This window comes from Garra rufa, chromosome 14 (assembly GCF_049309525.1).
Source record: "Garra rufa chromosome 14, GarRuf1.0, whole genome shotgun sequence".
NCBI lineage: Eukaryota > Metazoa > Chordata > Actinopteri > Cypriniformes > Cyprinidae > Garra > Garra rufa.
In genome coordinates, this window is record NC_133374.1 from 19,008,679 (window position 1) to 19,032,887 (window position 24,209).

The 24,209-nt window shown below is 34.1% G+C and overlaps 1 protein-coding gene across 1 annotated transcript in view; it reads left to right on the forward strand.

Moving 5' to 3' along the window:
* The window catches only part of dph1 (diphthamide biosynthesis 1), a 108,067-nt gene that overhangs the window by 76,205 nt on the left and 7,653 nt on the right, over positions 1-24,209 (forward strand). Inside the window, exon 7 of the mRNA XM_073817327.1 lies at positions 11,013-11,091. Coding sequence (XP_073673428.1) covers positions 11,013-11,091 — 79 coding nt within the window. The remainder of the gene's footprint in view (positions 1-11,012; positions 11,092-24,209) is intronic.

A 24,209-nucleotide genomic window follows, 5' to 3' on the forward strand; every position in this document is an offset into this window, starting at 1 on the left:
ATGTTTACAGGGTAGGGAATCGGTTTGCAAAACCGTGTTTTAAACCACTGTTATGGCTTAGTGTTGTGAACTTTTAACTGTCCACAGTTTTCTATTTAAGATCTGTTAAACGGTGAACATGCCCATACTTACTTATTTTGAGGGAGTCCTGCATTGTACAGTGTACACAATCCCCCACTCCCTGCCCTCTACATCTGGGGCCGGGAGACAAACACGACGGCCCCCCTAAAATGAATGAGTGGGTGAACAAGGGACAGAAAGGTCTGAGAGAAAATGAGGAGGTGGAGGAAGGCGTGGAGGCTGTTAAAATAGGGAATGAGAGCGAAACAACTCAAAGAGAGCACACGAAAGAGTAGATCAGCCGCCCCCATCAGTCGTGCCTCTCTCGCCACGTGAGTGACACCGCATATGTGATCGAAGCATAACCATGACCAGAGGAAAGTTACACCTCAATCTCTCCTCCTCTCATTTCCTTCATTAATGTCAGTCGCTTGTGCTGCGACTGCTGCGGATTGGTGTCATCCTGGCAGAAACATGAGGATCCGAGAAGAGGAAGACATTTCAGAGCGTAACGTGAGCGTTGATTAATGCTGCACTGATGATGTATATGACATCCCGGAGAAGATAAGATAAGGAACAGAGCTGCAGTCTGCCAGCAGTCGTCACCATAATGAGAAGGTTAATCGAAATGTCCAGTGTTGAATTACCAGACCAGACAGGAGTGGACCTGAGTATGATTCCTGGTAGGGCTGCACAACTAATTGACAAATTAATTAATCACACTTGTGTACTTTGTGCAAAACATAAAAATCAATAGTAAAGACAGTCGGTCCTAATGAGCGAGTTTTCGCTCTTTTGAAAATGAGAGGTAGACAGTCAAAAACAAGGCGATAATCATCGTCAATAATTTACAATTGTTTCTTTCTTGCAGCAAAATGCTCCGATTATTATCAACAAAGCTTTGACTAGACAACATTGTTGAATATAATGAGATGGGAGCTCAAAAATAGGACATAAAATAAGCTTTTTAATGTAAATTCTGTTGATTGGAAATAGTAATTACAGATACAGTATTAAGGGAAATAATTGCTGGTTATGATTGTTGTCAGGTTGTACAGTCGTAATACTTCACTTGGATGTTTTCTACCATGGAGGAGGCCTTTTGCACTGGTGTCGGGCCTGGAAATGTGGAGGCTAAACCAACAGACCGCAGCACTTGAAAATACAATTCAACTTTAATACTGTAAGGTGTTTGTGAATCCTCTGGCTGGTGTGAAGTGTTTGATGTCTGTTAGAAGGGTCATTCCTGTTATGCAGTGCCTTTTGAACTATGTAACTTTTGAAAAATGAATATGCCTGTGTTGTAATATATGGAGGTGGATAGACCAGACGTTCAAAAATACAGTATGCTCTTGGAAAGATGATGCAGTAAAAATACATTAATTAACTGTTTGCACAGATTTAACAGGATGAGTGACAGCATGGAAATAAAGAGAAATATAAAAACGAAAGAAATAAAAAGGAAATAAATAAAGACATTACACAAGGGTGTTATGTTAATCATCTTATTGAATTTTGATAGTATGATTCATCCAAAAATGGAAATTACCTCATGATATACTCACCCTCAAACCATCCTAGGTGTATATGACTTTCTTCTTTCAGATGAAAGATACAGTCAGAGTCATATTGAAAAATATCCTGGCTCTTCCAAGCTTTATAATGACAGTGAATGGGTACTTTTATGATGATGGATGGATGGATGCACATTATTTTGCTTCAAAATCTTGACCACTTTTCACTGCCATTATAAAGCTTGGAAGAGCCAGGACATTTATTAATGTAACTTCGATTGTATTCGTCTGAAAGAAGTAAGTCATATACACCTAGGATGGCATGAAGGTAAGTAAATCATAGGTAATTTTTTTATTTTTTGTTGTACTATCCTTTAAATGTATTTACTGGCATTTTTTGTGCAATTTAATGCATACTTGCTGAATAAAGGTATTAGTTTCTTTCAAAAACAAAAAATATAGCTGCAAGCTGCGATTACCCGGGTTTAAAAGCTTTAAGGCATTTAAGCACATAAGAAAAAAGACATTACAAATTATTTAGCAAGTCTGTACGCATCTAGATTTATTTTTTTTTTTCTCAAAATTTCTCACAGACCTATATGGCCGTAAATCAAAAGGCCCACCGAGTTTCATTCCGATTGGCCTCCATTAGCCTTGTCTAATAGGTGCTCAAAATTCATGGCATGTTTTTTGAGATACGCAAATGTCCTTAAAGCCACTTGTGGCACAATCAAGACAGGACACACGGTTTCGTAGTTATGGTCGTTTTCGTGTTTTTCCCTCTTATAGTGCCACTGAGTGGCCAAGCTCCGGGACCTTAAATCCATCTCTTACATAGGCATTGTGATTTTGGCAAAGATATGTCATTCCGTTCAAAAGATATAGCCATTTTAGTACAGCTGTTTTGGTGTTCCTTTGCAACGGAGAGTCAAAAGTTCAACTTTCTTTTTGGTATATTATTGGCATTCACTCTCCAGACAGGTTTCCTGGACTGGTTTGCTCCAACTGGGCAAAAAACCTAGGACAAGTTCACAAAAAAAATGCAATGGACCTGAAAATGTCAAATCTGATTTTTGTCCAGCATGAACCAAGAATTCCAACGACATAAGACACTTGAGCCTGCGCCAAATGGTTCAGGAGTTATGAGCGATTTTGTACTTTTGATCACTTTAGCACTCCTGCAAAGCTGATTGGGTCGAGTCTGAAAACTGGTGAAGTTGTTGATCCTTCCAAGTTTCAAGTCACTATGGCTTACAGTTTGGTCTGCCTTATCAGTTTCATCTAGAGTTTGCTGATCCTTGGCCATTCTAACAATTACAACAGGGTTTCAGCGCTTCACGCATTTAAACCCCTAAAAATCCTGAATCTTAAACGGCAGTGTAACTTTTGAATTGTAGTGTACTTTTGGTGGGCATGAAAATGTACTGCATAACAGGATTGGCCCAGGAGCCTGAAGCTGGAGTTCAACAGAGATGCTAGAAAGAAATGTGAGGAGAATGACCCGTTTGCTCTGAACTCTTCCTCTCGACCCTCTCAGCATCTTGCGTCAAACACTTTGTTTGAGAGCAGGCAACCCGGGCAGACAGAGATATACATCCTGGGATGTCAATCCAGACAGGCCAAGATACCTGTACTGGATCTTTGATCTTACCAGTAGTGCAAAATAGAGCATATACTGTATACTCTCCATGAGCATGGATTTCAGATATATTCAGAAACTGTGAGAGCTTGTGCAAGGCAGCCCACACTGAAGAATCGTGTTTCCACTCACGCACAGACACGAGACCACATCAAAATTATACATTACATATCACATTATGTAACCAAACCTATAAATAGTCAATCTAAACTTAGTTTTAGTTTGCAGTTAGCAAGCTATCCATTATGTTAACAAAAACAGCTAAATACAAAATGTTGTAGCGTGACAGAATTTTTGATTTTACAAACAGCTACATTTTAGGGTCCAAGGAAGTAGTATTTTGCACAACTCTCCAGAATGGATTAGTGTTTACACTATTTTTTAGTTTGCAGGCTGGTTTTAGAGGGTTTTTGACCACTTCTTTAGCTGGTCAGACTGGGAGACCAGCTTGACCAACTCAGCCAGGCTGGAAGACTAGTTAAAACCAGATACTTCCATCTTAAACCGGCTAAGACCAGCCAACCAGTTTAGACTGGTTTTAGCTCTTTTGTCAACAGCAAAAACTTTGATAACAATTAAAGATATTATTTATCACACACTATTGTGACTATTTAAGACAAGCAGTTAGGAGATTGAACGTTTGAAAACTGTTAGCTAACCTGGATCTCCTTGCTCACACATCTGAAGCAAATCCAGACGGCTGTCTTCGAGAAAACTTCAGAAAGTTTCCTTCCAGCGTTCACCGTCGCATATACGTGCCCTTTATTGTAAGCCTAATGTAATTACACATCTCTGTCGGCTTTAAGTGATGTTTGGAGGCACCATTGCCTATTTCCCTGTGGATCGGAAAGGTTAATTGTGCTATTGTATGCTGCAGGTCGAGTGGCTAATTAAAATCCATTATTTCCACTCTGAGCAAGGAGAGCAGACTGGGGCTGCTGCTCCCACCAGCATGAGGAAAACCCCCCCTGCAGTCATCGCAGACTTCCTGTTCATCTTCCTCCTTCAATTAGACTCTTTGATGTGAAGTTTGGCCCCCCCACCTTCAGGCGACGGTTAGGGGATCAGCAGGAACGTGGCCTCATCAGGTCTGCCTTCACATGCTGATGGGGCCGTTTCAGAGGAAGCAAAACAGGCATCATTACACGTCTTTGACCTCTCCTCTTCTCCGCAAAGCAGAAGTGGATTGGGAGAATGGGCTTGATGCGGCCAGACGGAGGAGTGTGTCTCTACCCGTATGGCTCCCTGCAGCGAGGGCTGTCTCAGGCGAGGGGACAGATGCTGGCTCTGATAAGCCTGTAAATTGAATTTGGTGGCGTGCTGAGGTTCCCGATGCAGCCTCAACCCTCTTGCATATTTGAAATCCGATTCTGTTACAGATACTAAGTTCATATTTGCATTTACCACCCATTCCTTATTTCTCTTTCTCTGTCTCTGTGTGTGTCTGGAACTAGACTTCTGAGGAATACTCCCGTTGCCTTCAGTTCTCTGCTTTTGCTTTCTGCTGCTTTGTGTTTTGTATGATCTTTGCTTGGGATTTCTCCAAAACTAGACAAGGTTGTTACTACACAGTGGTGACCCAAGGAGGTCTATATTACCTGGAGGAATCTGTCTGTCAGTCGTTCTAACATCGTCTGTCTGTCTGTATGTCTGTCTGTCTGTCTATTGTTCTATCATCTATCTGTCTGTCCGTCAGACGTTCTATCATTCTGTCTGTCTGTTGTTCTATCTAACTGTCTGTCTTCCGTCCATCTGTCGTTCTGTCTGTCAAAAGTTTCATCGTTGTCTGTCCATCTGTCAATCGTTTTATCGTTCTGTCTGTCTGTCCGTCTGCCAGTCGTTCTGTAATTCTGTCTGTCAGTCGTTCTGCCATTCTCTGTCTGTCTCTGTTTGTCTGTTTGTTTGTCTGACCGTCTGTCCGTTAGCCGTTCTATCTGTCTGTCAATCTTTCTTTTGTTATGGTATTTAGTTTCTATTGTCTACTTTCTATTGTTCTGTCTGTCTATCTGTCTGTCTCTCGTTCTGTCTGTCTATCTGTCTATTGTTCAGTCTGTCCATCCGTCAGTCGTTCTATCATTCTGTGTCAATCACTCTATCGCTGTCTGTATATCTGTCAATCATTCTATTGTTCTGTCTGTCCATCAGTTGTTCTATTGTCCTGTCTGTCAGTCGTTCTATTTGTCGTTCTATTTGTCTGTCAGTCGTTCTGTTTGTCTGTCAGTCGTTCTGTCTCAGTCTTCTATCATTCTATCTGTCTGTCTGTCTGTCTGTCTCTCTGTCATTCTATCTATCTATCTATCTATCTATCTGTCTGTCTGTCTGTCTGTCTGTCTGTCGTTTTATCTGTCTGACTGTCAATTATTCTATTGTTCTATCTATCTTTCTATCTATCTGTCTGGGTTTTTTTTCTGTCTATCTGTCTATTTATCTGTCTGTCTATCACTCTGTCTGTCTGCTCATCTCTGTCTATCTGTCTATCATTCTGTCTGTCTGTCTATATATCTATCTATCTGTCCGTCCGTCTGTTCATCTGTTGTTCCATCTGTCTGTCTGTCAATTGTTCTATTGTTCTGTCTGTCCATCTGTCTGTCAGTCGTTCTTTCATTCTGTCTCTGTAAGTCCTTCTATCGTTCTGTCTGTCTGTCTGTCTGTCTGTCTGTCTGTCTGTCTGTCTGTCTGTCATTTTATCTTTCTCTCTGTCAGTCGTTCTATTGTTCTGTCTGTCTGTCAGTCATTCTACCTTTCTATCTGACTGTCTATCTGTCTGTCAGTCATTCTGTCTTGTTTGTCTATCTGTCATTCTGTATGTCTGTGTATCTGTTGTTCTGTCTATCTCTGTTGTTGTCATTCTGTCTATCATTCTATCTTTGTTTATTTGTCTGACTCACTTTACAGGCTGTAAAACTTTAAGCTTTTAAAATCATGAACTTTCAGACAAGACTTTGTCAAGACAACATTAAAGTTTGTCTTGACAAGTTTTACCTATCCATGTATTATAATGAACTACAAAGTAAATTGTGTTCAGTCAGAATCCATGGCTGTTTTGACTTGCTGTCAATGAAAAAGTTGCTTTTTGAGTCCAGATGGTGTAGTTTCAGCATCTACCAGCAGAGGTTACAGGGTCATGCTAACCAGCCAAACTTTGACCCATCGGTGTTCCCACACAAATGCACACAGTGGTTAAAACTAGTGTCTAGTGTCAGATGGCCCTGTTATGCTGGGATCTGTGTGCACTGCCAAACATCGCATCAAAAGCTGTGGTTGGTCTTTCACATGTCCATCAGGAAGCCCCTTCCAGTGGGTGGTTTTTGGCCAGAGTGAGCCAGAATATGGGTCAGACTTTATACTGATCAAAACGTCTGGCACTGTGAAACTAACCAAATTCCCACACACAGTAGTCAAACAAGGCAGCTGTTGCATGAGCCTGTGACCAATTAAAACAAATGTGTCCATCGGTTAATCATATATAATCACATATAAATCTTGATCCAAGGAAAAGTTTCATTAATGTACTGTCACTCATTCATTTGCCTTGGGGAGGTGTGGATCGTTTTACAACGGACATACTGTACCATGATGTAACCCCCTGAAGCAAATAAGTAATAAGAATCACGCTCGAGGCTGAGATTAGAGGGGTCATGAGAACCAGTAGCATTTGCAAACATCCTTGGATCAACTGACAGAAATTCAAACCAGCAACACTATGATTTGCTTTATGGATTACTCACTAAGACATTCTTAACCCAGTTAAAAGGATTCCAAGTAAAGCTACAAAATGAAATTTGCAGCATCTTCAACCTCTATAAACCCTTTGATAAGTTTTTAAAAAAGTCCTGTTTACACCTGGTATTAAGATGTTTTAGTTGATCCAAGTAAAATGTCAACAAAACATGTACCTTAAGCCTTGTCCTCACTAATGTGAATTTAAAAGTGAATTTAATTATTGGCAAGAATAGATCACATACAAATCCAAAGCAAAGACGCGAATAGACATGAATTTGTGCCGGGCAACTCGAATATTTGCTGTGTTTGGTGTGCACACACTATAATACATTTTTGCTTGAAAATGCATCGTTTTGGCCTTCCTTCCACACTAAGGTGGTGTTTTTGTCAAGGAAAATTTTGCTTTTTGAAAACGCTCTCCAAAGTGGATTAATTTGAAAATGCTGATTTAGCATTGTAATGTGGACTGTGAAACGTAGGCTTTTGAAAACGATGACACATGTTTAGTCACACATGTGACTACATATTCTACAAAATTAACACTGGTCAGAAAGCTTTTGGAAATTTTATCAAAAATATCTTAATTTGTGTTCCGAAGATGAACGAAGGTCTTACGGGTTTGGAACGGCATGAGGTTGCGTAATTAATGACAGAGTTTTTATTTTTGGGTGAACTATCCTTTTAAATCCCACTTGTGATACATTTATGTTAGTTTTAGCTGCAGGTGTGTGAATCCCAGTGAATGCTCTCTTACTTAACATTAGGCATCCGAATACCCACAGTCCCAGCTCCAGTCTTTCTGTATTCATAACACACATCGGAAAGACAAATGCAGTTTCTCTAGACACTCTCTCACTCTGCCTGCCAACGATCACTCATACTGTTTCTCATGTGACTCTCTGAGCCCTCCCTCACCTCTCATGTCACTGTTATTCTTTTCTGTCCCTCCTTCTCTCTCTCTCTCTCTTTCTTATTCTCTTTCTCTGCCGCCCAGTCTGGCTGCTATGTAGGGTAGCTCCGTGGAGACTAGGGCATTGCAGTGCAGTTGTTTTTGCTCACCTACCCTTTCTTATCGCTGCCTCTTTCTCACCTCAGCCCTCTTTCCTTTTGCCTCCTCCTCTCCCTGTTCCTTCTTTATTTTATTTGAATCCATGCTTGTCTAAATAATAATGCTTTGCAGGGAGGCTTTAGGCCAGTGCAGATTTACTCTCATATTTACAGGAGAGAGCATCAGCACTGCACATCAATGCAGTTCATATTCACATTCACATTCTCCCTGCGAGCCAAGCTGTGCTCTGCTTCCTCAAGTGTGTGTGTGTGTGTGTGTGTGTGTGTGTGTGTGTGTGTGTGTGTGTGTGGTTTGCTTTTTCTTCACACGTGTCGTAAACAGTATAAGGTCAATTTTATCCAGTGTTATATTATTATAGTTTTTTAAAAATCCATATTTTGACGTATTTTTTATTTGATATATTTTCTGTTTTATTTCAGTTTTAGTTATTTTAGTACATTAAGCATATCTAAATGAAATGCTTTGTCAACTATATGAATTTATATATTTTATTTCACTTTCATGTATTTATTATTATAAGTGATTGAATATCAATGTTAATATATCATTTGCCTCACCATGCTTATTTAATTTTTTTAATAATATGAATTATATTATAATTTAATAATATTCTGAATTTTTAAAATTATAGTTAAAATGATTCAAATTTGTTAGTTTCATAAGCAAATGTGAATAGTTCTTATAATAGTGCTTATTTATACATTTCTTTACTTACATTTACTTACTATACATTTAGTCTCTACATAATTCCTTTTCTTCCATTTGCATTCATATTTTGACTTTTTTTTTGTCATTTATATATTTTCTTTGTTGTTTCAGTTATTTTAGTACATCATGCTCGTCTAAATTAAAATAAGAAATGTTTCTTTGGCAACTAAATGAATAACAATTATGTTTTTATTAATTTAATTTAGCGAAAATAAATTTTATTTAATTGATACTATCAAAAACATTGCTAATCAGTAATTGAAATAGCTCTTAAATAAAGTAAAATATAAATATTAGATGGAAAAAACACAGCTTAAAAAAGTTATGAATGTTTCCTTGGAAGCAAAGTGAAATATAAAACTAAAATAAAAATGCAGCTCCAAACTACATAGAAATATTTTTTAAAAATGCATAGAAATATAAAAAGTGCATAATAATAAAATTATTAAAACAAACTAAAATTACAATTGTAAAGCGTTACGTATATTAATGTATTTATATTATTTATTTTAAACTTAATCAAAAATATTGATAACTACTATAATATAAACTAATATAATAGCATAACATAATAATATAAACTAATAATAGTTTATAAAAAATACTGAAATAATGTTAATTTGATTTCATTTTTAAATATTTACAAATAGGTCACAGAGGTCAGAAATATAAAAACAATAACTAAAAATGATAAAAGTATATAACAAAATTACTAAAACAAACAAATTACAATTGTAAAAGTGCAAATTAAGCTCATTCAAATATGTATTTATTTACATTATTATGTACTTTAATGTATTTATAATATTTATTTAAAAGTTAATTAAAAGTCTTGTATTGTTAACTGCTATAATATAAACTAATAGTAGTATAATATAATAATATAAACTAATAATAGTATATAAATAATACTAAAGTAATGCTGTTTTGTGAATATTTACAGATGAGTCACAGTAGGTAGAAATATTAGTAAAAATCAATAAAAATGACAAAAATACATTAAACAATTACTAAAACAAACTAAAAATGACTATTGTAAAAGTGCAAATTAAGCGAATAATATTTATTTACATTATTATATATATTAATGTATCAATGTATATTATTTAATTAAAAGTTAATTAAAATACTCATAACTACTGTAATATAAACTAATAATAGTATCATATAACATATAAGCTAATAATAGTATATAAATAATACTAACATAATGCTGATTTTAAATATTCACAGATGGGTCTCAGTGGTCAGAAATAAAAATTAATAAATAAATAAAAATGACAAAAGTATATAACAAAATTACTAAAACAAACCAATTACAATTGTAAATGCACAAATTTAAATATGTATATATATATTTTTTTATAATAATATTATAATATAATAATATAAACTAATAATAGTATTTCAATAACACTAAAATAACGCTGATTTCATTTCATTTTTAAATATTCACAGATGGGCCACAGTGCTCAGAAATGTTTAAAAAAAACTAAAAATGACAAAAGTACATAAAATTACTGAAACTAAAATTACAATTATAAAAGCACAAATAAAGCTAATTCAAATATTTATTTATTTACATTATTATGTATATTAATTATTAATATTATTTATTTAAAAGTTTATTGTAATTATTGATAGCTACTAGAATATAAACTAGTAATATTATAATATAATAATATAAGTAATATAGTATATAGATATAATACTAATTTGACTTTTTTTTTAAATACTCACAGATGGGTCACAGTGGTCAACTACAATATTTTTTATGTATAGTTTTATGTTTATTTAAAGTATTTATTGTGAAAGATATCATTTTGAATCCTTAATTACAGGTTAGAATATGCAGATTTCAGTAAACATAAAAAAAACATATAATTGTGTTTACTTAAATGCCTGCTCTTATTGTGATTAATTCATCGGTGCACATAATTCAAAGAAAAACAATTATATTCACACTCATCCTTTAATCTCTTTTTTCAACTTTAATTTGTAGTATGTCGTTTTTGAAAACCCTTGTCCTCGACCAATCACAATTAGGACATCAGACCCCTTTTTAGTTATCGCAACGTTCCCCATGGAGACTTTATATTTCATTTTTTGATAACATTTTACAACACACCCACTCTGTCTGTATCAGCGTTTAGCAATCCAATCATTTCCCCTTAAATAAAAAGCCCTGATATAATCACATATCTCAATGAAGTAAACTGTTCTGCAAACATTTAAATTTTCACTTTGATTCATTTTGCTTAACTAGGTCTCTCTCTCTTTACCCAATTTTCCTTTATAGGTGGGTGCAGATCGCTTGTCCTCGGCTCTCCATCGACTGGGGAACGGCTTTCTCCAAACCCTTGCTGTCTCCATATGAGGTACACAAGTTTTACTCACATGCACACACAGCACAGTCCTCCATCAGCTGTACTTTACTTTGAAAGCAAGGCAAAAGACCCATGCAGACCCTATGAATTCCCATCTCCCTTAACACGCTCCACACGGCTGCAGGTGTTCACCTCTGGCCAGTCAGTCCACATGCTGCCAGTCATGTTTGTCATGAGTGTTTCTGGGCATGTCTGAGTGCCTTTGGGACATAAAGGCTCTGTATGCATTTGTGTGGACAACCGTGTGTAGGTGTTTGTGCTTGCAAACAAACATCTACGCACACACCTTAATGCTAGTGAAGGAACAGGGTTTGTTTACCCAGCGTCTCTACTCCTCAGAGACAGACTGGATGAGTTGGCCAGCTCAGGGTGGAACAGTAGCTCCTCCCAATGGCCAACTAACTGCGGCGCTTCTCCAAACGTGTCGCTCTCTCTCTCTCTCTCATCTCCAGAAGCGAGTGTGCATCTCAATTCATGTCATGCCAAAACAGGACTTAGCCAGAATTACACACTGAGCGTTTTTCTTGGGATAGGTGTCTCGGTTAAATCCCTATTCCCCATTCCCAGATGCAAAACAGAAACATCTGGTGGATTTTTATCTGCAGATAGACCTCATTAGGATGCCTTGCTTGGTCTATCAGGAGTATGTACTATTGGTCGACTGATATTGGATTTTCTATGGCGGATATAAAAATCTATACTGATATCTAGAGATGAGGTTGTCCGATAGGTAATATAATCCTTATATGTGATTATAAAAGATATTGATGGTTTTATACAACAAGGATTCTTTGCTGTAATTTTTATTTAAAAAAAAAAAAAAATGCAATTTAAAATAAATGTTAATAATATACTTTACATGTGATGTAAATTTGTTTATGCAAAATATAAATAAATAAAAAAGACAATAAATAATATTTAAAAAATATATACATTTAATTGTAAATTGAAATAACATTTGTTTTTCTTTATATTTATTAAAATTTGCCTTATTTATTTATTTATTTTAAATAATTATACATATAATCTTTTTATTTTATTTTTTACTGAGTGTGCATTATATTTGTCAATAAAGGACAGTATATTGCATTACAAATAATATTAAATGTAATTAAAATTAATATTTTAATAACATATTATACATGTGATGTTGAAAATGTTTTTATTTGTGCAAAATAAAAAATATCAAAATATACATTGTAAAATAATTTATTTTAGTTTATTAAATTATAAAATGAGTTATAAATAAAATTATAAATATTAAAATAAATTCTTTATAAATACAATAAGGTGTTGCTTTATATTTAACAGAATAATTATAAAATAATTATTATTTTTACTGAGTATGCATTATATTTGTCAAAAATACAAATAATGTTTAAACATTAAAAATGTGTTTAAACATTAACTATAATAACTATATTTTTATAATATATTATATATGTAATGTAAAAAATGGTTTTATTCATGCAAAATAAAAAATTATACGTTATAAAATAATTAATAAATTATAAAATGAGCTATACATATATTACAAATATTTAAATAAATGTAAACAATTAATAAAAAATACTTTCAGTTGTTAATTGAAATAACATGTTTTATCAAAATTTGCCTGAAGTTTCAAAAATAATAAAATAAGAATATTCTTGAAAATATTTATTTTTATTTTATTTTATTTTTTACTGAGAATGCATTACATTTGTCAAAAAACAGACAGAATATTGCATTACAAATAATATAAAAAAAATCTAAAATCTAATTAAAAAGTATATTTTAATCATATAGTATACATATGATTTTAAAAATGCTTTCCTGCTAAATAAAAAGTATAAAATGATACATTATACAATTATTAATAAATTATTACATTCATTTTAAATAAATGTATAAATGTTTAAAGTAAATATAATTTTTTTAAATACTATTTTTATTTTATTTTATTATTTTTCACTGATAATGCATTGTTTATCAAAAAATTACAGTATATTGCATTACAAATAATAATAAAAAATGAAAATGTAATTAAAAAGTATATTTTAATGATATATTATACATGTGATGTTAAAATGTTTTAATCATGCAAATATAAAATTGCACATTATAAAACAATTTATAAATTATAAAATGAGTTATAAATAAAATAATAAATATTAAAACAATAATAAAAATACATTCAATTGTTAACTGAAATAACATTTGTTTTGCTTTATATTTATCAAAATGTGCCTTTAATTTCAAAAACTATAGTTGAAAATCAATTTTTACAGAGTATACATTATATTTGAAACAAAAAAAGACATTATACTGTATTACAAAAAATAATTAAAAGATATATTTTAATAATATATTATACATGTGATGTTAAAAAAGGTTTTTTATTCATACATATTTTAATTAAATTTAAAAAATAACAAAAATACATTCAGTTGTTCACTGAAATATTTTTTTTCTAAATTTGCCTGAAATGTATTTAAAAATATATTTTAATAATATATTATATGTGTGATGTTAAAAATGTTTTTATTCGTGCAAAATAAAAGAATATAAAACGTTACATTATATAATAATGTATAAATTATAAGTAAAATGATAAATATGTAAAAATTATTTATTTTAAAAATTATTAAATACACATTTAATTGTTAAAACATTAAAACATTTTTGCTTTACGTCTATTAAAATTTGCCTTAAATTTCAAAAATAATAATTGTAAAAGTAATCTTGAAAGTAACTATTTTTATTTTATGCATTATATTTGTCAAAAATGATAGTATTTTGCATTACAAGTACTGTATTCTTCAAACTTTTTATTTGTTCATTGAATTCTCAGACAGTTTTGCAGACATGAGACACTTTCAAGTGTGATTGAATTACTGTATGATCACGCAGTTTCCACTACATCTCAAACTTGGATTCACCCATCCATAATAATTGTTCAAACTGTTTCCACAACATCTCAAACTTAGAATCAGCCATCCATAATAATAGTTTGCCATGTGTTATTTTTATGTTCTTTAGCCCGTCTACCCTTTTCTGCTTATTTGCCAGTGTCAGATGTGGCTTTTTCTTTGAAACTCTGCCTAAAGGCCAGAAGCTGGTGTTTAGTTTGTACTGTTGAATGAAGCTGCCAGCTGAGACTCTACTTGAGGCTGTGATGTGCTTGTCCTCTGGTTGTTGTGCATCTGGGCCGTTTTCTTCTCTGTCTGTTCTAGTTTGATCCAGTTTGCTGTCTTTTTTTCAAGACAGTTGTGCATGAAATCGTCTTCATCTCTTAAAAAGAACAACAGACTGATGAGTTTTCTAAAATGTTTTTGTGTTTGGTCAGTTTTATAACCAAAATGTGAAACTGTACAGTGACTTGAAAGAAGTTAGACTTTGTTTGGCTTTCCAGTTCATTAAGTAAGACAACCATTTTCATCTCTGCTAATAAAATGTTTCTTTAGTAGCAATCAGCATATTAGAAGGATTTTCTTAGTAGACTGGAGTAATGACTAAAAAATGGTGCTTATATTTAAATATAAATATTTATTTGTGTTTATTTTATATAATAAATTAACCAATAGCATTTCAAAGCATTTCAAAAGTAATAATTTTTTATATTATTATTTGTTATTAGATTTTTAAAACTAGTTATAATTCATGTGTTATGTTATAAATTACTTAAGTTTGGGTTCAGTAATATATTTAAAAAAATAATAATATTTTTAAAGCTGGGAGCTTTTTTCGCTACTGAATAATTTTTTTAAAAAAGGTTATTGAGACTTTTTATCTCACAAATCAGACTTTATTCTCTGAATTGCATGATATAAACTTGCAATTGCGAAAAATAAAGTCAGAATTGTTCAGAATTCCGAGATTTAACCTTGCAGTTGCGGGTTACAAAGTCAGAGTAGCGAGATATAAGTTTGACATTTATGAGTATAAATCTAGCAATTTTGACTTTCTCAGAATTCGAAGTTTATATCATGCAACAAGAAAAAATTACATTTGTGAGTTTATATCTCGCAATTCTGACTTTATATCATGCAGAATTGCGAGTTTATATTTCATTTCTGACTTATATAGTTGTGAGTTTGTCACGCAATTCTGAGAAAAAAGTCATTTGTGAATTTATATCTAGCAATTTTGACTATAACTTCCAATTGTGAATTTATATCACGCAATTCTATGAAAAAAGTCACATTTGTGAGTTTAAATCTCAATTCTGACTTTATAACTTACAGTTGCAAGTTTATATCACAATTCTGAGAAAAAAAAGTCACATTTGCAAGTTTATATCTCAATTCTGACTTTATAACTCGCAATTGTGAGTTTTTATCATGCAATTCTGAGGGAAAAAGTGACATTTGTAAGTTTATATTTCGCAATTCTGACTTTATAACTCGCAATTGTGAGTTTTTATCATGCAATTCTGAGGGAAAAAGTGACATTTGTAAGTTTATATCTCGCAATTCTGACTTTATAACTCGCAATTGCGAGTTTATATGTCAATTCTGACTTTGTATTCCATGGAATGTCTGGATACTGGATTCTGATTGGCTGGCAGGTATGCAGTAAAACCGTTTAATGCACAGGTAATTCCAAGTCAGTTTAATCACCGTTCTATATTAATGCGCTGCTTTAATTGATGCACGCAAACGCAGAGAGAGACAGAGAGAGATGTCGCACATCCGATCACATCTTTACATTACAAACACTAATTGACAAATATGTACATCAAAACAAAGAACAAATTTTTGCTTGTTTCATTGATTTCAAAAAAGCATTTGATTCAATCTGGCATGAAGGATTATACCTAAAGCTTATCGACAGTGGAGTAGGGGGGAAATTCTATGATTTGATCAAATCGATGTACACAGCCAGCCAATGCGCTGTTAAAATTGGAAACCAAAGAACCGAATTTTTCCCCCAGGGGCACGGAGTGAGACAAGGATGCAGTTTAAGCCCCATCCTCTTCAACATCTACATCAACCAATTAGCCGACACGTTAGAACATGCTCCCTTTCAAGGTCTCACTCTCCACGACACAGAGATCAAATGTCTTCTCTACGCAGACGACCTGGTCCTCCTGCCGCCCACTAAAGAGGGGCTTCAGGACAGCCTGGATCTGCTGGAGGATTACTGTCAGACCTGGGCCCTGACCGTCAACCTCCAGAAAACTAGAGTTATGATGTTCCAGAAACGCTCCAGATCTCAGGAACCAACACACACATTCACACTCTCACACAGAACCATTGAGAGCACAAAAGCATACACTTACCTCGGCCTGAAAATAACTCCAACTGGTAACTTTACTTTGGCTGTGAATGAACTCAAAGAGAAAGCTCAAAGGGCTTTCTATGCCATAAAACGATCAATCAAAATTGACATCCCAATCCAAATTTGGCTCAAACTTTTCAAATCAATAATTGAACCAATTGTTCTATATGGCAGTGAAGTGTGGGGTCCTTCTATAAAATTTGATTTTTTTAAATTGGGAAAAACATCCGATTGAAACTCTACAATTAGATTTCTGTAAAAGAATACTCAAAGTCCAAAGCAAAACACCAAACAACGAATGCAGGGCAGAATTAGGCCAATACCCTCTCCTCCTAAACATCCAAAAAAGAGCCATCAAATTCTGGAAACACCTGAAAACAAGCGACCCCAACACACACCATTACAAAGCCCTCACACAACAAGAGCTGAGCATAGCGAGGAGTCCCCTGTGCCAGCTGGTGCTGAGACTGACTGAGCTCTCTCCTGCAGAGATCAGCTCGCCTCAGCACACACACACACTCACACACATTCGGCCTGCTCAAATTATCAACACAGAACAAGACAAGTACATCACCCATTGGACGAACACCATTCAAAACCAACACAAACTGGAATGTTATTCGGCACTAAATCGAGAGTACACTGTTGCGAACTACCTGAGCACAGTGAGTGATGTGAAGCTCAGGAAAACCCTGACAATGTACAGACTCAGCGAGCACAGCCTGGCCATCGAGATGGGCCGGCGCAGACAGACCTGGCTCTCCCGGGAGGACAGACTCTGCACGCACTGCATTCTGGGAGTGCCGGAGACCAAACTGCACTTCCTCACAGAATGCCCAAAATATGAACACATCAGAGTCCAATATTACCCCAAAATTAATAAAATATTTCCCCAATTTAACACCTGTAACCCAACCCAAAAACTCAGATTCATCCTTGGCGAAGAAGCCAAATGCTCCAATTTAGCAGCAAGATTTGTAGCATCTCTCCATATCCTGAGGGACGAGCAGAGCAGCAAACTCCCAATAAACACACACTCACTCACAGCCTAACACACCCCATCACACACACACACACACACACACACACACAGCCTAACCCATCCCATCACACCTACACACATATATAATGTTCAAGTTCAGTGTTTGTTTATTTTATTTATTTATTTTATTTGCCATTTTTATATACATGATTTCTGCAATATAATCCTTCTTATTTTATTTATTAATCTTTGTTTACACTATTATTATTGCTTTATGTTATCTGTATTATTATTTTTGCAATAACTAGCCAAGATAATATATATAATACTATCTTTTTATTTAACTGAACTATTATTATAATTTCGTGTACTAAATGTTCTAAATCATTTTCTATGTTGTTGTGATGCTTTGGCAATACAAAATGTACTTTTTTGTCATGCCAATAAAGCTTTCTGAATTGAATTGAATTGAATTGAGAGAGAGAGAGGTCGGAGATCGCAGTGTGCTGCCTGCGCACATACATAAACTTCTTGTCAGCGCTTGCCCGCGATTCTTATTAAAACAGCCTAGATCCTAGATCGCTACATTATATTCATCAGCAACGAGGTGGTAAAACTGCTGTTTTTGAATGAATTCGTTGTTTGTAGAGAGACACGCACCGCACGCAGGCAGGTACGCACATACACACAAATGCACACACTTCGCGTCGGGTGGTTATTAGCCTCCACGTCGTGCATTTAAAATCCTTTAATGCACGGCAAACCGTTGATTATCCCTTACATAACTCGTAGTTGTGAGTTTATATCATGGAATTCTGAGAATAAAAAGTCATTTGTGAGTTTATATCTAGCATTTTGACTTTATAACTTGCAATTGTGAGTTTATATTAGAGATGTTCCGATACCCTTTTTTCCTTCCCGATACCGATTCCGATACCTGGGCTCAGGGTATCGGCCGATACCGAGTACTAATTCGATACCTGGGTGTGTATTTGTACATACAGCTGTAGATAATACTAATAAATTATTTTATGGTGTGCTTCAGACTTATCCCTTAATAATACAAACATACAGTGATATATACAGTGAACTATAGTATTTTTATTATATGACATACATTTGACAGTAATATTTTTTTATATAGTTAGTACTAATCTGGATTTCTGACATACATCAGCCCTGTTTAAAACAGAGAATTTTGGGCAGAATTTGAAAGATTCTCACTAGATCTCGCAGCAGTAACAGTGTTGCAAAATTAACATTGGCTCCTGAATAAAGCTGTTCGGGGTTCGTGCAAGTTTGTTTGCGTTGCGGTCCAAGCTGATAAACGGTCAGCGCTGAGCAGCTCAAACGTATCGTGTTAGTTTCGCTTTCGTTTCGCGTGCCGTTTTATGTTTCTTATCTGAAACAGAAATGGCAGTGATTATGAGTTGAACAACGCGGTGGTCACCCCAGTGTGACCGCTCATGAAAATTAGTAACACAGGCAGAAAGAATGGTCACAGTCTGGAGCCCTTTAATATTACCGCAAGTGTCCTGCGCGCTTCAGTACAAGGAGTAAACAAACCCACGCGCCTGTACCATTCATTAACACAGAACCACGCATTAATTCATATTTAAACAGTCGGTTTTTGGCTTAATATTAGTCCATATCACGATTTTATTTAAGTGTAATGAACTACCTTTGATTAATGCATCAAACTTTGACAAACTCCGTGACGTTCCGCGTTAAACTGTAAATTCCATTTTGACTGGATTCCGCGATTCCGTCCGTGGAATTCCGCATCGCGGAAATCATAAAGCCCTACATATAAGACATGCCGCCGTTTTACTGGCTTGTTGGTCCAGTCTGAGATACTGCCAAACAGCGGACAAACTGCTAGCACGTTTGTATTTCTTCTTCGCTGCTCTAAACAGTGCTTGCTTGTGGCAACACAGCACTATTCCCTGTGTTTGCATTCTGAGCCGCAAAGAAGAACTGGCTTCCGATTTGCTAGCGGGAATAACATATATCATAAGAAAATGGTATCGGATCGGTACGTGGGTTCAAGTACTCGCCGATTCCGATGCTAGATTTTTTTGTGGTATCGGCGGCATTTCCGATACTGGTATCGGAATCGGAACAACCCTAGTTTATGTCACGCAATTTCATGAAAAAAGCCACATTTGTGAGTGTATATCTCACCATTCTACCATTACAGTAGTCAACGTTCAAAGTGGATCAAAACCTTTCATCAAATTTGTCCTAAAACCAAAAAGAATACCCGTTCTTATCTTAGGACAACTTTGATGAACTTTTTTGATCCACTTTGATTGTTGACTACTGTATAACTCACACTTGCGAGTTTATATCTCAATTCTGGGGAAAACAGTTCGATTTAAAAGTTTATATCTCTCAGTTCTGACTGTATAGCTCACAATTGCATGGTATAAACTCGCAATTCTGGCTTTTCTTGCAAATGTGAGTTTTCAATCTCAATTGTGACTTTATAACTTTATAACAGTTGTGAGTTTATATAAATATTCTGAGAGAAAAAGTCTCATCTGCGAGTTTACATCTCAATTCTGACCTTATAACTCACAATTGTGAGTCTTTATCATGCAATTCTGAGAAAAGTTACATTTGCGAGTTACTATCAAAATGTTGAGAAAAAGTCTCATTTGCGAGTTTATCTCTCAATTCTGACATTATAACTCACAATTGAGTTATATTCAGTTTATATCATGCAATTTTGAAAAAAAGTCACATTTGCAAGTTTATATCACGCAATTCTGAGAAAAAGTCACATTTGCAAGTTGACATCTCACAATTCTGACTTTATAACTCACAATTGCAAATTTATGTCACACAATTCGGAGAAAAAGTCATTTGCGAGTTTACTTCTCAATTCCGATTTTATAACTCACAGTTGCGAATTTATATCATAGCCGCGAATTTATATCACAGTTCTGAGGAAAAAAAGTGATATTTGCAAGTTTACATCTCAGTTCTGATTTATAACTCACAATTGCGAGTTTGCATCATACAATTTGAGAAAAAAATCATTTGCGAGTTTACTTCTGAATTCTGACTTTATAACTCTCAGTTGCGAGTTTATATCACATAATTCTGAGAAAAAAAGTAATTTGCGAATTTACTTCTCAATTCTGACTTTATATCTCACAGTTGCGAGTTTATATCACATAATTCTGAGGGAAAAAGTCATTTGCGAGTTTACTTCTCAATTCTGACTTTATATCTCACAGTTGCGAGTTTATATCACATAATTCTGAGGGAAAAAGTCATTTGCGAATTTACTACTCAATTCTGACTTTATATCTCACAGTTGCGAGTTTATATCACATAATTCTGAGAAAAAAAGTCATTTGCGAATATACTTCTCAATTCTGACTTTATATCTCACAGTTGCGAGTTTATATCACATAATTCTGAGGGAAAAAGTCATTTGCGAATTTACTTCTCAATTCTGACTTTATATCTCACAGTTGCGAGTTTATATCACATAATTCTGAGGGAAAAGTCATTTGCGAGTTTACTTCTCAATTCTGACTTTATATCTCACAGTTGCGAGTTTATATCACATAATTCTGAGGGAAAAAGTCATTTGCGAGTTTACTTCTCAATTCTAACCTTATAACTCACAGTTGCGAGTTTATATCACGCAATTCTGAGAAAAAAGTCATTTGCTAGTTTACTTCTCAATTCTGACTTTATATCTCACAGTTGCGAGTTTATATCACATAATTCTGAGAAAAAAAGTAATTTGCGAGTTTACATCTCAATTCTGATTTTATAACTCACAATTGCGAGTGATCACGCAATTCTAAGAAAAAAGTCGAAATGTTGGGTTTGTATCATGCAATCCTGAGAAAAAAAATCTGAATTGCGAGTTTGTTTTACGCAATTATGAGGAAAAAAGTCAAAAATGTGAGAATTGCGAAAAAAGATAAAAAGTCATAATTACCTTTTTTTTATTCAGTGGCGGAAACAGGCCTCCATATAAAAGTGACATTAAAGACCTTTTTAATGTTAAAACGGTATCAGTTTCAAATAAATGCTGTTTTATTAATCATAACTGTTTTCAACATTTATAATAATAATGATTTTTGAGCACTGAATCAGCCAATGTGGATCATGTGACACTGAAGACTGGAGTAATGGCTGCTGAAAATTCAGCTTTATTATCACAGGTATAAATTACATTTGAAAATATATTCAAATAGAAAACAGTATTTTTATGCAGTTCCTACTCAAAACTCACTATGTGCACCATCCAATGCCATTACTTTGAAACTGCCGTGAGGGGAATCGTCCACTTCTGTTTATCGGCCAAGCAGGCATGGTTATCTGTCGACGCCTCTCAAAATGACTAAATATCAGCCTATTAATCATCCTGCCCGATATATCGGTCTATAGCGACAATGTACCCACTGTACCAGGAGAAGCTCATTTATGTTGAGTTTTTATGGCATCATATCTCTTAGTGAATAATGATAATGCTCAGTAGAGCCATATTGAAGCACTGCATAATCATATGTGGCTCTCATATTCTACGCGTCACTGTAATCCATTTTCATTGCCGAGTGGCCCACGCCGGAGCTCATCGCATTTGGTGTCGTAGAAGCGTAGAGCAAATACGGCATTAAGAAAATACATTAGAATGCAGCAATAACACGCTGATGGTTTGTGAAGGCCCAGCCCGTAATAAAAGGGGTAACAGTGTTCCTGCCCAGCCGGTTTGCTTAAACATGGAGTTTACAGTGAGAGTCTTCTCAGAAGCTTTCACCTTAATGCATCTCTGCTTGTGTTTGCTTACTCTGTGAAGTCAAGAAATGAGAGGACGTGAGGGAGTGTGAAAGTGAAGTATGAAGAAAGAGAGAAGGCAGTCATTTTCAGCGTGTCTCATGATATATTTATAGTCAATATGACACACTTGCTTCTCATGTCAGTGCGGGGATTAGCAGGTAGCTTATGCACAGCTCTGATGAAAAGCCAGTGAAAGAGAGATGGATGTGCCAGGGTTAATAAGAACAGGATGGATGGAAGAAGAGAGAACGCAAGACTGGGGTTGGCAGTACGTCCAAAGCAAATAAAATGCTCATCCAAGATCTTTTTATCTTGTAGAAATGCATTTGTTCTACATCGCTAATTGACTATATTCACACATAAATTCATAAATATGTATTTAATATTATTAAAATGAATAAATATCACTGTTAATATTTCATTTACATAGTCATGCTTATTATATTTTAATTTTAAGAATATAAATAATATTTTATTTTAATAATATTCAACATTTTTAATATTATAGTTAATATTTGTTAGTTTCATAAACAAATGTAAGTAGTTATGTAGTGCGTATTTATACATTGCTTGACGTTTTAGCTCCTGCATAATTCCTTTTCTTTTGATTTGTTTCATTTCCTAGTTTGATTATTGATTTATTATTATTATTATTATTTTAAATATTGTTCAAATTACTAACATCAATGTTAATATATCATTTACAGAACCATGCCTATTTCTTTAAATAAAATAAATAATAATGTATTTTAATAATATTTAATACTTTTCAAATTATAGTTAAAATTATTACAATTAGTCAGTTTCATAAACATATTTGGTTTTATTGGTTTATTGGTTGTTATTGTTTATTATTATTATTATTATTATTTTGATTATTGTCCAAATTACTTACATCAATATTAATATTTAATTGACAGCAGCATGCTTATTTTTATTCTTTTATTTTTAATAATATAAATAATATTTTATTTGAATAATATTCAATATTTTAAAATTATATTTTAAATCATATTTTATTAGTTTCATAAACAAATGTATGTAGTTATAAATTTCTTGATTTTTTTTCTTCCATTTGTTTCAATTCCTTATTTGATTATTGTTTTTATTATTATTATTATTATTATTATTATTTTGTTTATTGTTTAAATTACTAACATCAATGTTAATGTAATCTTTTTTACATTTTATTATTTTCTTTTTAATATATATATATATATATATATATATATATATATATATATATATATATAATATATATATATATACACATATACATACATATATTTACATACACATATATACACATATATATAAATATATACTAATAAAATATATATATATATATATATATATATATATATATATATATTAGTGGTGGGCCGTTATCGGCGTTAATGTGCTGCGTTAACGTGAGACTCTTATCAGGCGATAAAAAAAATATCGCCGTTAATCTATTCTCAAAGTTGGGTTGGGAGCTGGGTCTAAACTACGCAAGATATGATGACTTTCACCTTGATATTTTAGCACGGATGACGTATACCTAGTCGAATTGCACTGTAGGGGGCGAGAACGAGTCTTCAACTTCTGTGAAATTACCACATCAAATGAGACATGCAAACATGGATGCAGCTATGAAGCCGCTTCAGGGCAGGTGCGTTGCTAGACACTTTTTACTGGGGCACGTGAGTTATAATTTACTTTGATAATCCCGAAATAAAGTCATTAAACTATATGCAACAACTGAATTGACGCTTCTAAAAGCAACGCAGTTTAATGGAAGACTATGCACGCAGAAATCCATGCCCGTGCGCGTCTGTGTATTTAACAGCAAAGCGCACGTCGCGCAGCCTTTTGCGCAGAAGTACTTGGTTACACAAGTTTGTATAGGTAATTATGTTGTAAATGCAATTGTCAAGCAGTTTGTGATGCATTTTGGAAACAGGAGATGAGCGCCTGATCTAATGCGCCACCTGGCCCGTTCTCGAAGACTTACTTTTAGTCATTATTTGGGTAGCACACATATTCTGAATGCCTTCAGCAGAATTCAAATTAGCCA